At 39.3% G+C, this 13,767-nt stretch overlaps 1 protein-coding gene across 1 annotated transcript in view; it reads left to right on the forward strand.

Annotated features, from left to right (window-relative positions):
* Positions 1-13,767, forward strand: part of srfbp1 (serum response factor binding protein 1) — a 215,260-nt gene that overhangs the window by 57,498 nt on the left and 143,995 nt on the right. Inside the window, exon 2 of the mRNA XM_072584334.1 lies at positions 11,281-11,369. Within this exon, the coding sequence (XP_072440435.1) occupies positions 11,281-11,369 (89 nt within the window). The remainder of the gene's footprint in view (positions 1-11,280; positions 11,370-13,767) is intronic.

Consider the following 13,767-nt stretch of genomic DNA (forward strand, 5'->3'; position numbering starts at 1 on the left):
CACGCTCCTATATACTTCAGAGATGTGGACAGCAGGCATGTTAAAACTCTGAATAAGTGCCAGCAGCTGCACCTTTGCAAGATCCTCCAAATCTAGGGTAAAAGGCCATGACCAGTGTCCCTTATCAATTTGCCCAGTACTGAGGCACTGCTTACTGAAAACTAGCTTCTCTGGATGGGAGATGTAGTTTGCATGAGCGATGCCAGACTCCCAAAGCAGCTGCTCTACTTGGAACTTGGCTGTGGCAAGAGACACGCAGGCCAACACTGGAATGATTTAGGTATGTGCTCAAAGTGTCCCTGAAGATATCAAGCATGTCCATCAGTTTTTAGGAGATCCTAACTTTTGACTAACCAAAATTGAAGAGGCTGATTCAGGATGGCATTGAATGTACCTTCATGGTCAAATCCACATTTGAACACCTTGTCATCTCTCTCTATAACTTCTGTGAACCGAAATACTTTTATTCCTGGTTATCATGATCTTTAGGCCTGGCCCAAGATTTTTGGGAAGCGCTATCAGTAAGTTGCTTTGCAATCTGTGTTAAATAAACAGATAGCGCCTGATTCATTTGCCCACTGTCTTTGATGCCTTTAGTCTGAAGTACAAACATGTGAAATAACGACCAACTTTATGATATTTGACATTTAGGGTACTTAATTAATTTATGAGGAGCAAAAAGCAGTACATTAGTGAAATTACTGGAGTTAGTGCATTTCTATTTTGAGTAAATTATCAGTATAATATCATATTGCAAGACTGTTTACTTGGAGAAGTTTTTCTTGTCTAAAACTTCAGTACATCTGTAAAATAATTATCTTTATGATGTATTACAATCATTGTGTTTAAAATATGCAACTTTATAGATTTAAAAACAAACTGCATAAATGTACAGATGTTTTCACAGCTGGAAAGTGTTGACTGAAGACTTGACAGATCCAAATAGATTATAATTTCAAATAAATAATGGTTCCAGGATTATTTCTTTATACAGTAGAAAATATAAGGTCACTGAAAGCAAATATAATTGAGCTGTAAAGGATTATGTTCAAGGGAACATTTTAGATTCCCATATACTGTAGCATTCCATTTGACTTTGTAATGGAATAATACTTCATTTGTAGTTTTTGGTTTGTATTTTTACTGTAATCAATTACTGTGCAGTATATGCAGCACTTGAGTCATTTTCATACTTGTATTGCTGTATAAATTTCAAATGATGAGACAAAAAAAATAGGGTGGCATATTGCTAACGGTTAGAGACAAAAGAACTGCAGATGCTGGAATCCAAGGTAGACGGGCAGGAGGCTGGAAGAACGCAGCAAATCAGGCAGCATCGGGAGGTGCAGAAGTCGATGTTTCGGGTATAACCCTTTTTCAGGACCTTCTTATTGCTAATAGTAGCAGTTAAGGCAACCAGTCTGGCTCCAAGGGTTGGCAGTCCAAAGAGAAAGTAGCTCAGTAACCAACTGTGCCTATGCTAAGAGCCAGCATTGCTTATGTTTCAGCTCCAGGGTGAGGACCGTCAAGTGACCATATGCCCTTGGAAACACCTGATTTCTTTGGAAAAGCTGGGACCTGGCAGCTATGCCCTGGGCTTGGTGTTAGGGAGAAGCTGTGGAGAGTCAGTGATGCATTAGTTGAGCAGGCTGGCCATTGCTGCCATTGGGTTTCATTGAGTTGGGCTCTGTCCCACGTATCCCTCAAAATTTGGCACTGTTATCACATGATTCAGACCACCTTATCACTGGGTTAGAGGCAAAAAAAAGCTGCAGATGCTGGAATCCAAAGTAGACATGTAGGAGGCTGGAAGTACACAGGCAGCTTCAGGAGGTGGAGAAGTTGATGTTTCAGGACTGAGAAATGTTGACTTCTCCAGTTCCTGATGCTGCCTGGCTTGCTGTGTTCCAGCCTCCTACCTGTCTGCCTTATCACTGGGTGGTAACTGGCCCAAAATTGACCACTTCAGTTGTTCTCTTGGTCTCTTGAGAGGTGTGAAGATGTCCCTTATAGAGTCATAGAGATATACAGCATTGAAACAGACCATTTGGTCCAACTGGTCCATGCCAACCCAATCTAGTCCCATCTGCCAGCACCCGGCCCATGTCCCTCTAACCCCTTCCTATTCGTATATCCATCCAAATGCCTTTTAAATGTTGCAATTGTACCAGCCTCCATCACTTCCTCTGGCAGCTCATTCCATACACATACCACCCTCTGCATGAAAAAGTTGCCACTCAGGTCTGTTTTATATCTTTCCCCTCTCACCTTAAACTTATGCCCACTAGTTCTGGACTCCCCCACCCAGGGAAAAGACTTTGTCTATTTATCCTATCCATGTCCTTCATGATTTTATAAACCTCTCTAAGGTCACTCCCTCAGCCTCCGATGCTCCAGGGAAAACAGCCCCAGCCTTTTCAACCTCTCCCTATAGCTCACATCCTCCAACCCTGGCAACATTCTTGTAAATCTTTTCTGAACCCTTTTCAAGTTTCACAACATCTTTCTGATATGAAGGAGACCAGAATTGCACGCAATATTCCAACAGTGGGAAAACCAAGTTCTTTGTAAACCTTGGAGCTGGAGAATTGATGTTTCGGGCAAAAGCCCTTCATCAGGAAGGGCTGATTCCTGATAGAGGGCCTTTGCCTGAAACGTCAATTTTCCTGCTCCTCAAATGCTGTCAGACCTGTTGTGCTTTTCCAGCACTACATTCTCGACTTTGATCTCCAGATTCTGCAGTCCTCACTTTCGCCTCTTTGTAAACTTTGCCCAGCAATTTTCTAAGCTTCTAATCTGTCAACCATGGGCCTGGACAATACAACTCTTCATCTTAATATTTAGTGCTGGTTAGGCTTTAAGACCGTGGCTCAGTGGAAAAGAATTTAATTACAGTCTTGAGTGGCAAAATCAGTTTCTCTGCTTGACCGAAACATAAAGGTTTGATGGAAAAAAAATACTTCTCACTCCATTGATTTCTCACTGCCCCACCAATTACACTCTATTATGAATGGTAGTTTTCCGGGTAATGTTTCACCACAACCGCCTCAAGAAATGAAATGGCTGAATATTGGATAGCTTGCTCTGCTGCATTACTACCCAGGTGTTGAACAGCCAAATGATCTCTAAGTATAAAGCACTCATTCATAATCAAAGAATGGTAATTCTCTAACTGTAAGTGCTTAAATATTATTCATGACATTCGTGATTGCCCATTTCAGATCTTCCAATTCTGCTTCAGACAAGTTGCTTAACGTTATGTAAGATGATGAGGTTTTTATTTCAAACACCACAGGAAGAGTTCCAAACTATAACTTTTGTTACCTAAACAATGTACTTCTAGCCTCTCATTGTTTGCAGTTTATAAACATGTACAAATTAGGCTCGTATCATTTTCTCTGAGTTTTCCCCTGTGAATTCTCCCTGTAGATTCTAGTCTTCAGGTTATCCTTGGCAGAACATTAGGATTCTTTAGAACTCGTGATGGTGATGGTGATGCTGGAGTTGTCTGGGGTGCTTTAAGCTTTGGACTGAGACTTTTTCAGTTTGCTTTCCTGAAACTGCTCAGGAAATATTTAGACTGATTCAAAAGCAGTTCTTACTCCTGGGTAACTCTACAAATGTCCATCAATAGCCACTGACCCAACCTCCCCAACCTCACCAACCTACCACTCTGTAAACCTACCCAGCTAGCATGGTACTACCCTGCTACTTTTCCTCTCTCACCCTACCCAGCTTAGCCCCTCCTCCCCACCAACTACAATCTTACCTCCTTAACTCATCTACCCAACTCACTTGCACATCTGCACATTCACCCATTCTCTCAATACACAGATTAACACAGGAGGTTCTGGGACATTTAAACTTACCAAAAAATAGAGCAGCGAATGCCTTAAGAAGAAAATGTGGTTTCTCCACAGATTGTTTGAGCTGCTCCCTTAAAAAAAATTCTTGACTCACGTCTTTGGAGCAGGAGTAGGCTCCGCGAAGTCTGTTCTCCCATTCACTGAGATCATGGCTGGTATGTGGCCTAATACCATGTGGGTGCCTTTGGTCCATATCTTTTAATACCTTTGTCTAGCAAAAATTTATGTTTCAGATTTAAAATTAACAACTTCTGTAAACTAACAGTAGCAGGGCTCCCTTTGCTTAAACCCACCTCTCCAACTCCACTTCAAAGAGGTAAAGGGTTGAAGGGGACTGGTGTGCATGCTGACGGGGCCAAGAAGTGATGGGTGAGAGGAGGATGGACAATTGTCAGACGTTTCTGAGATTAAATTGTTAGACCGAAGCTCCAAAGACTTTATTTTTATTCACATTTTAATTTCCAAATTTCAAGGTCTTAACAGCCCAAATAGAAAATTGGAACTAATGGCACAGCTAACTCTGAAGTGATTCAAGACAATATTCCAAGTGAGAAAATATATGGAGGCTCTGAGAGACTTGGTCTCATGATCTTTCATAGAGTCATTGACCATATTTCTGTGAACCATAGACATAAAGGTAGACTGACATATGCAAGTCATTACTTTCTCATCCTGAAATAGACTTAGCATTACAAGATTAACTAAAGGAAAGAAACTGGGTGAGACATATTTGCTTAAGGGTGTTTTGCCCTCCTAATACTAGAAACCTAAACTGCAGCCAAAATGGGAGAAATTTACGATGTTCATAAATCCTGTGTTCTGTTTAGCAATGAGGGATCGTAAATGTATATCCCTCTTAAATTGTCTGTTTGCATCATCTGTGTTTTTAATTTCCTGAGCAGATTAAACATATTAGAATCTGGACTTGCAATATTATTTGTAAAAGAAAAACCCTAGCAACAACCATTGAGGTGTTACCGTTCACCAAACTATTACTTTGGGCTATGCTGAAGAATATATTAGAATCCTTCAGGCTGTTTCACCTTATTCTTTGATCAGGTATGGGATTAAACGTTGTGAAGAATCGTGGATTCTGACAGCAGATTATTTAAGAATTGGAGACCTTGTGGCAATCACCATTTTTTTTTACCAGTTTTGATTCCAACTTTACTATATCTTGAGCAGTCATTCTAGTTTAAGAAATTTTGGCCATGTTTCCCCAAACCTCGAAGTTTAACAGTGATGCGAAGAACTGAATCAATTAGACAATTATCTTCCTATTACTGCTTGTGGGCTAGAAGACACACAACTTTACATTCTCCCCCCAAAAGAAAGGCTTGGGAACATACTTGTTGACAATTGCACCTGCAGTATTCTGGGACTAACGTTTGCACATTACTCATTACCATCCACTGAAGCACTGGAGATTGTGTAACTATATAAAAGCATCTATAGCTATAGAACACTCAAATGATGTATAAAAAGACGCATTCACATTGCTCTGACATGGCAAATATGGATAAGAAAAGCTGGTGAATAAAGGGGGCAAAAAAAAAGAAGCCAATGATGTTAAAAATGTCTGCAATATCTATTATTGAACAAAACCAACAATAAGTCTTGTTTTTAAAATTTGGTGTTGGCCTGAGTTAATATTCTTCCTGGAAATGATCAAAGGATTCTTGCAAGTTTCGGTGAACGTAATAATGGATGTTCCAGGCAAACTTAACGTCTTTAAAGATAAGTATATTTGTCCAGAACCTTGTCACTGAGCACTGCATTTTGCCTGAGCCTTCAGCAGTGTAAAAGTTGGGTAAAGATTTTTCTTTTAAAACTTCTGGTTCTTACCAACATGCTCAGTGAAAAATGCAAGCACACTTTGTTTTGGCCTTATAAAGCATACCATTACCTAAAAAGCTGTTAAAACTTGCATACCCATGTTATGGTAGTCTGGATGCCTGATTTTTCTTTGGAAAAATGAACAGTTTATTCGGTAATGTATGAAAAATGTTCACTATTTGTAAAGGAAGAGAATGGTGTGTTGAAGGGTTTGAACTTATCCCACCTCAGGAACAAGGCACTTGAGGCCAACTTTAGAGATTATTCTGATTGAGATCAGTGAACTCAACACACACCAGAAAGCAAAATGCCTCAGTTGTACCATTGTAGAAGCTAACTTGGCAGAAATTTTGATTTGTCCGTTGTTGGCTCCACAAAGGTTTGTGCTTTTAAGAATCATCAAAATCAAGGTGCACTTTTGCATGAAATCGCATGTGCAAAATAAAGTTAATGCGGCTTTTTTTTAACATATGTTTTACCTAATCTTCTATTTCCATTTAATGACAGGAATGCTAATATAATTTTAACATGTGCAATGTAGACAATCAACTTTTCCTGCAATGTTAAGTATTCTAAAAGGAATCATGTTTTTCATCAAGGACATGTCTGCTGTTTGAAAGCTTGCCTGCATGTCAAGCTTTCAAATTTAAGATCCAGTAAGAATTTAAGCTCGTTACGTAGTCTAACATTTCAGTGCTATATTTTGGATAATACATCTGAACTGAACTCTCCTACGTCTATGTATTCAAGTGAAAATAAAATATCCTGTGATTTTCTTTGAAGATCCAGTATTTGTCTTGGCTAACATTCCTTCTTAAAACAATGCCTCTAAAAGCAATTTGAGTAATCATTCACTCAATTTGCTATTTCTGAAATATATTGTGTACAGATTAATTGTCACATTCACATAAATTTGAAGAGTAATTATTGTTCCTTTTTATATTTTGTTAATTCTAAATTGTTTTGGTAGGCTGATTAGTAAGTTTAGACCATGTGGGACCCAGGGAGTCCATTATTGTTCATCATTGATATAAACAGTTTGAACGAGAATGTAGGAGGCATGGTTAGTAAGTTTGCAGATCCCACAAATTGGTGATATAGTGGACAATGAAGAAAGTTATCTGAGATTACAAAGAGCTGTTGATCAACTGGGCCAGTAGGCCAAGGAATGGCAGAGAGTTTAATTTAGATAAATGTGAAGAGTTCCATTTTGGTAAGACAAACCAAGGCAGAACTTATGCAGTTAAATGGTAGGGCCCTGGGAAGTTTGTTGAACAGACACTTAAGGATGCCGGTATGTAGACCCTTGAATGTGGCATCACAGGTAGACAGGGTGGTGAAGAAGGCATTTGATACGCTTGAGTTCATTGGTCAGAGCATTTCAGTGCAAGAGTTGGGATGTCATGTTAAGGCTGTACTGGGCATTGGTAAGGCCACAATTGGAGTACTAAGTACAATTCTGGTTGTCCTGATATAGGAAGAATGTTATTAAACTGGAAAAGATGCAGAAAATATTTAGAAAGATATCTGGAGGGTTTGTGTTAGAAGAAGAATTTTAATAGTGCTTTTTTCCCTGGATTGTAGGAGGCTGACTGGTGGCTTTATGCAGGTTTATAAAATAATGAGGGGCAAAGCTAAGGTGAGTAGCCAAGGTCTTTTCGCAGGGTAGGGGAGTCCAAAGCTAGAAGGCAGAGGTTTAAGATGAGACAAAAAGATTTAAAAGGGACCTGAGGGGCAACATTTTCTCACAGAGGGTGGTGCTTAAATAGAGTGAGCTGCCAGAGAAAGTGCTAGAGATGAGTTTAATTACAATATTTAAGAAATTGGAAAGATATAGGGATAGGAAAGATTTAGAGAGATGCAGGCCAAATATAGGCAAATGGGACTAGTTCCATTTAGGAAACCTGGTTGGCATGGACGAATTGAGCCATATGGTTTGTTTCCATTCTGTATGACTCTACCACGGCCTGAATATACAAAAGACTGTAAATTGCAAGATTAAGTTCTTTTTTTTTTAAAAAAGTTAGCAGTCATTTCTCCTTTCTATGTTAGGATTTATAAAGTTAGCTAAAGTCATTTTGAGAGCAGACTTTTATTGCCTTGTTTTCCTATGACATTATGTCACATTGGTGTGGGCAGTTGACAGTGAATTTGGATAGTACTTTTCATTTGGAGGTTCAAAGCTATATGAAATGTCATCTGCTCCTGCCCCACTCCTCCCCAACCTACTTGTAACTTAATGTTTATTATAACTATTCAATTCCCACACCACTTCTTTCTCATTCTCCAGTCTCCTTGTTTCTGTTGCTCTCGCTATGCTTTTCAGCTTTAGATGGAACTGGTAATCATCTTGGAAATTACAACTTGGTTTAAATTACTTTCTAATCACAGGGAATGCAGAACTGAAATGTTTCTCTGCTAAGTTTCTGGAGTCCAAGTCAGACACTCCAACATTCTTCCTCTATTTACTGGCAAACGACCTTCCTCGAATCAAACCATTCCCTTCCAACACTGGTCTGAGAGAGAGTAGTGCTCACATTTGACACAGAATTGCATTGATGCAGCTGATACTTGGCTTGCTTTCTCTGTTGAGGATTACTTATATCCCCTGCCAATTTGGACAGATTTCTACAGCTGAGTGGTAGCATCTGATATTCAAATTTGCTGTTAAATGGCAGAACTTGGGACTCTTAACATTTGGAAGAAGTAGGTGAATCTGTGGTGTGAAAGGAAACCCTCTCAATTTTTTGGTTGCTGATTCTGAAGCACTGTGTAGGAAAATATTAGAGTTCTATGTTATCGGTGGATTTCCTATATAAGGACCACTATGTTGGAGAACATATCGTAGCTTCATGTTCCACCTAACATATGTTGTAAACATCATCGGTAAAGAATTTCCATAGAGCATCAAACGTATTACATGACATCACAAATTTGCATTGTCAGTTGCACAATCTTTTGCAATTTTTGGTTATTGCCTGCTTTGCTAAAGGTTTAAAGTAAAGTATTCTAACTTGAAAGTTGTTCGTATGGCTATCAATAATAGAGGATATACCATAGTTTTGATTGTGTGACAAAAAATCTACATAGTAGAATATTCATGTCCTTTTAATGCAAAATCTCATGTTTTGTTTCAATGGTGAAGCTCTATTTCATTTGGCCTTTTCCTAACAATACAGTGAATTACTCACTGTGGTATTTATAGGCCATAAAGTCTAAATGCTCTAACATATGGTGTCTGTGAGTGTGCAATTTTGAATTGATTTTTCTTTAGGTGAGAAGAAGACTCCCATTGTACGTGTAGACACAAGATAAAAAGCTAGATAGAAGAAGATAGTTTTGCAAATACAATTATAGCTGAAGTTTGGATGAGATGAAATTGGGGTGTGTCAAAACCAATGTCCATAATGTTTATTGCAATATTCAAAATATAAAGAACAGGTTACTGTGAAGGCAAATATGCAGCATCTTTAACATGAAGAGCTATCCGAACTACATCACAACCAGGCATGAGAAAAACTGACATCGGAATCATGGAATCATAGAATTTGCAGTACAGAAGGAGACCATTTGACCTATGATGTCTGTACCAGCTCTTGAACAAGCTACCCAGCTAGTCTCATTCACCAGCCCTTTTTCCATAGCCCTCTAAATTAACCACTTTCAAATAGATATCCAGCTCTCTTTTGAAACCACCTATGGAATCCACCTCCACCACACTTCCAGGCAGTGCATTCCAAATCCCAACAACTCTGAGTAAAGACATTTCTCCACATCCCACGCATAGCTATATTGCTGACAGTCTTGACATACCAACTAGGAGAACAAGAATATCCCTGTCAAAGTTGTTCTTAATTTTGAACAGCTCAATAAGGCCACCTCTTAATCTGCTCTGGCCTCAGGAAAATAAGCTCAATTTCTTTTGACTTTCCTTGTGTCTAAAATCCCGGAGCCCTGATATCATTCGAGAAAATTTTCTTTGAATTCTGTCCAGGGCTTTAACATCCTTCCTTTAAATGAAGTGCCCACAACCAAATAGAATATTCTAAATGTGCTGACCAATGATTTCTAGAAGTTTAACATCACCCTCTTGTTTTTATTTCCGCACTTCTATAGATAAACCCAAGGATTCTATGAACTTTTTTAACAACTGTTCCAACTTGGCCACCTTCGGAGAATCATGCGCATGAACCCCGAGGTCCCTTTTTTCTTGTGATCCCCCCAGAATTGCACCATTGATCCTGTATTGTCTCTCCATGTTTCTTCTACTAATTGCATTACCTCTCTTGTCTCTACATTGAAATTCACCCACCAGGTGTCTGCCCATTTGACCAACTTTAAAGTCATTCAGCATTATCCTCACAATTCACTATTCTGCCTAGCTTAGTATTATCTGCAAATTTAGAGACTTCCCCCTCAATACCCACCCCAAAATGGTTTATATAAATCAGAAGATTCTAACACCGATGCCTGGGGAATGCCCATCTATACTAACCTCTATTTCCTACCTTTTAGCCAACTTCTAATCCATGTCACCAAGGGTCCATCAATCCCAAATGTTTCTCATTCGTTAATGAATCTACCATGTGGTACCATATTGAATGCTTTCTGAAAGTCCTAATATCTAACATCCACAACACTATCCTCGTCCACTGCCTGTGGCACCTCATCAAAAAACCCAATTAAACTTGTTAGACATAATCGGCCCTTGACAAAGCCATGTTTAGTATTCTCTTATGTTTCTGTAAGTGTATTTTTATCTTATTCTGTGTTATGGCATCCATCCATTTTCCCACTATTGATTTCAAACTGACAGGTTTTAGTTTCCTGGCTTATCCTTTGCCCCTTTCTTACACACAGAAAGAAAGAATTTGGGAGAGGATGCGAATGCTTGGTCTAAGAAATTAGTTGTGAGAGAGATTTTAAAGATGCAGAGGTGAAAAAGTTTTATGAAGGGAGTTCCTGCGCAGGACCAAGATTGTAGGAAGACTGCATCAATGATGGTGCAAAAGCAGGATTGCTTAGCAACAAAACATTTAGTGAATTATACGAGAGGTTGAGTGATGTAAAGTAAATTAAGTTGCTTTGTTTACTTAATGTCCTATCACATGAATAGTAATTTTGTCAATTGGCTCATTACTCAAAAATATCATGAGATTGTAAGTGGCTGAATCTTTGTATAACAAATTATTTGATTGAAGCTTCATGCATAATGTTTGAAACTTTGGAACAGAATTAGGATTTCTAACTGTAATCAAACAATACTTTTGTATAATAATTTTATTAACTTTTTAACTTGTGGCCGAAGTTTTGGAATAGACGATCCAAGAATAACAAGTAAGCATAACTGGATAGGCATGCTTTTGCCTGCAAAGCCTGTTTCTTTTACCCATTAGAAAAGTTCTTGGAATTTGGTCTGGTAAAATTCTATTTGATACTGAAGCATAAACTGTTGCATTTAATAGCTATTGTGAATGTTCAGACAGGGAAAAAAAAATTCAGACAAGCTTGCATTCTTCAATTTTTCAACTGCTTGGAGAAGTTTGAAGATATTAAGTGAATCGTCTTTCTTTTCTAGGTTGTTAAATTGAGGAAAGATGTCAAAAAGGCACGAACCTTAATCATCCGAAAATTAACAAGAAAAATGGTCCAGCTGAAAGCTAAAAAGTTGGTATTTGAAGCGTTCTTTTTTTTATTTGAAATTCAGTACCTTGGATATTTATTTACTAGGTGTTAGTGATGTGGGGGTGGGGCATGTTGAGGGGAGATGGCGGAAGAGGAGCAATTCACCAAAGGCAGGGATACAAACTGCCAGCTGGTTAGAGAGAGAGAGAGAGGTTTAATGACAGGAAGCTACGTTTGGAAACTCTTGGGACTAATTCTTGGAAGTCAGGAAAGAATCACCAGGCATGCAGCTGATTGGACTTGGTGGGAGGAAGGAGGGTTATTTGAATGAGATAGAGACGCTTGCTGTAATCAGCAAAAAGAGCCAAAGATTTTCTTGATGGATAGGGAGGCAGCTCTCCTCTTCCCAGTTATTGGAATGCTGTAAAAAGCACTGACCTGGACATGGCAGTTTCTGCCACTCCTTTGCTATCAGACTTCCCAAGACTGGGGAATCTTGGCAAGCAAGAGCCAAATTTTAAATTGGACTCCTAAAAGCTCCGAGAGAGGTGCCACACCCGTCTACGGTGGAGCACTGCCTCGGCTGCTTCCACCATAGAAAGAACAGCAAGTATGTCAGTGTTGGACTGGGGGCACAGGTCCTGTTTTTAAGTATTGTAACCTACCTGAGGTGAGGGGGGAGGGCTGTCTTTGGTATCGCTCAAATATATTGGTTGACATTTCTATAATTCAAAAATATATGCTCTTGGGAAGTGTGTAACACTGATTTGATATTTTTTAGCAATTTAAAAAAGCATTTTAACTTAACTGCTATCCCTTTGTGGCAAAGGTAGGATTTCCACCCCATCACTGAGGCAAGGATAGAGGCAATAGGTAATTTTGCACTGCTGGGCGAAAGTGATGACTGCAGATGCTGAAGATTAGAATCGAGATTAGAGTGGTGCTGGAAAAGCACAGCAGGTCAGGCAGCATCCAAAGAGCAGGAAAATCGACGTTTTGGACAGGAGCCCTTCATCAGGAATTTTGCACTGCTGACATACCAGTTATAGAAACATAAAAACAGGAGTAGACTATTCGGTGAGATCATTGCTGATCTGCAGCCTCACTCCATATAGCTGCCTTTGGCCCATTATCTTTAATATCTTGGTTTAATGAAATTTTATCTAGCTCTGATTTAAACTTAACAAATGATCCAGCATCAACTGCTGTTTGTGGACGAGAGTTAACACCATCCAGGGCAAAGCAGCCTTGGTTGGCACCATATCCACAAGCATCCACTCCCTACACCAATACTCAGCAGCAGTGTGTACTATATGCAAGATGCATTGTAGAAATTAACCAAAGATCCTTAAACAGCACCTTCAAAACCCACGACAAGCAGACACATGGGGACACCACCACCTGCAAGTTCACCTCCAAGCCACTCTAACCATTCTACTTGGAAATATATTACTGCTCCTTCACCCAAAACCAACCCAAGTCTTGGAATTTGCTCGCTAAGGGCATTGTGGGTGTACCTAAAGTACATGGACTGCAGTAGTTTAAGAAGGCCGCTCATCACCTCCTTGTCAAGGGCAACTGAGCATGGCAATTAATGCTGGCCATGAGTGAATTTTTTAAAAAGTGCTTCCTAATATCTCTTCTGAACAGTTTGCTCCTCACAGGGTTAATTAGTGTAATTTCCCCTTAAACTTAATGCCTGAAGTCCAGGTGTCATTCTTGAAAACCTACGTTGTATTCCCTCTATGGCCATCTTAATATGAGGTGCCTAGATCTTCTCTCAGGTTCTGACCAGTTTTATAATGCAACGTAACTTCTACAACCTTGTACTCCAGCCCTCTAGACATAAAGGGCAGCATTCTCTTAGTTTTCTTGATTAGTTTCTGCACTTGTTCATGACATTTTGAAAGTCTGTGCATTAGAAGCCGTACGTCTCTTTAGACATCCACAATATTTAGCTTGGTACTAGCCAGAAGGTACCTTGATCTATGCTTTTTTTTTAAAGTTCAAAATGGATAATCTTATACTTGCTTATATTGAGCTCCATCTGCCACAGTTTTGCCCATTGACTTGTTTATCAATATCCCTTCGTAATTTTATGCAATTATTCACAGTGCCACCTAACTTTGTGTCATCAGCAAATTTAAATTTATGACTTTCTATGCCATTAACCAAGTCTTTGGTAGATAACATGAATAAATGAGGCCCTAACACAGATCCTTTTGAGAAACCACTGCTCGCAACCTGCCAATTTAATTACCTACCCATTATCCCTACTTTCAGACACCTGCCACTCAACCAGTTTCCCAGCTATGTAAGTAACTTGCTCTCAATTCCCTGGACTTCTACCTTTGTTATCAGTCTTTTATGTGGGACTTTAACAAATGCCTCTTGGAGGTTCACATAGACAGCATCTGTAGACATTCCCCTGTTCACTTCC

This window comes from Chiloscyllium punctatum, chromosome 2 (assembly GCF_047496795.1).
Source record: "Chiloscyllium punctatum isolate Juve2018m chromosome 2, sChiPun1.3, whole genome shotgun sequence".
NCBI lineage: Eukaryota > Metazoa > Chordata > Chondrichthyes > Orectolobiformes > Hemiscylliidae > Chiloscyllium > Chiloscyllium punctatum.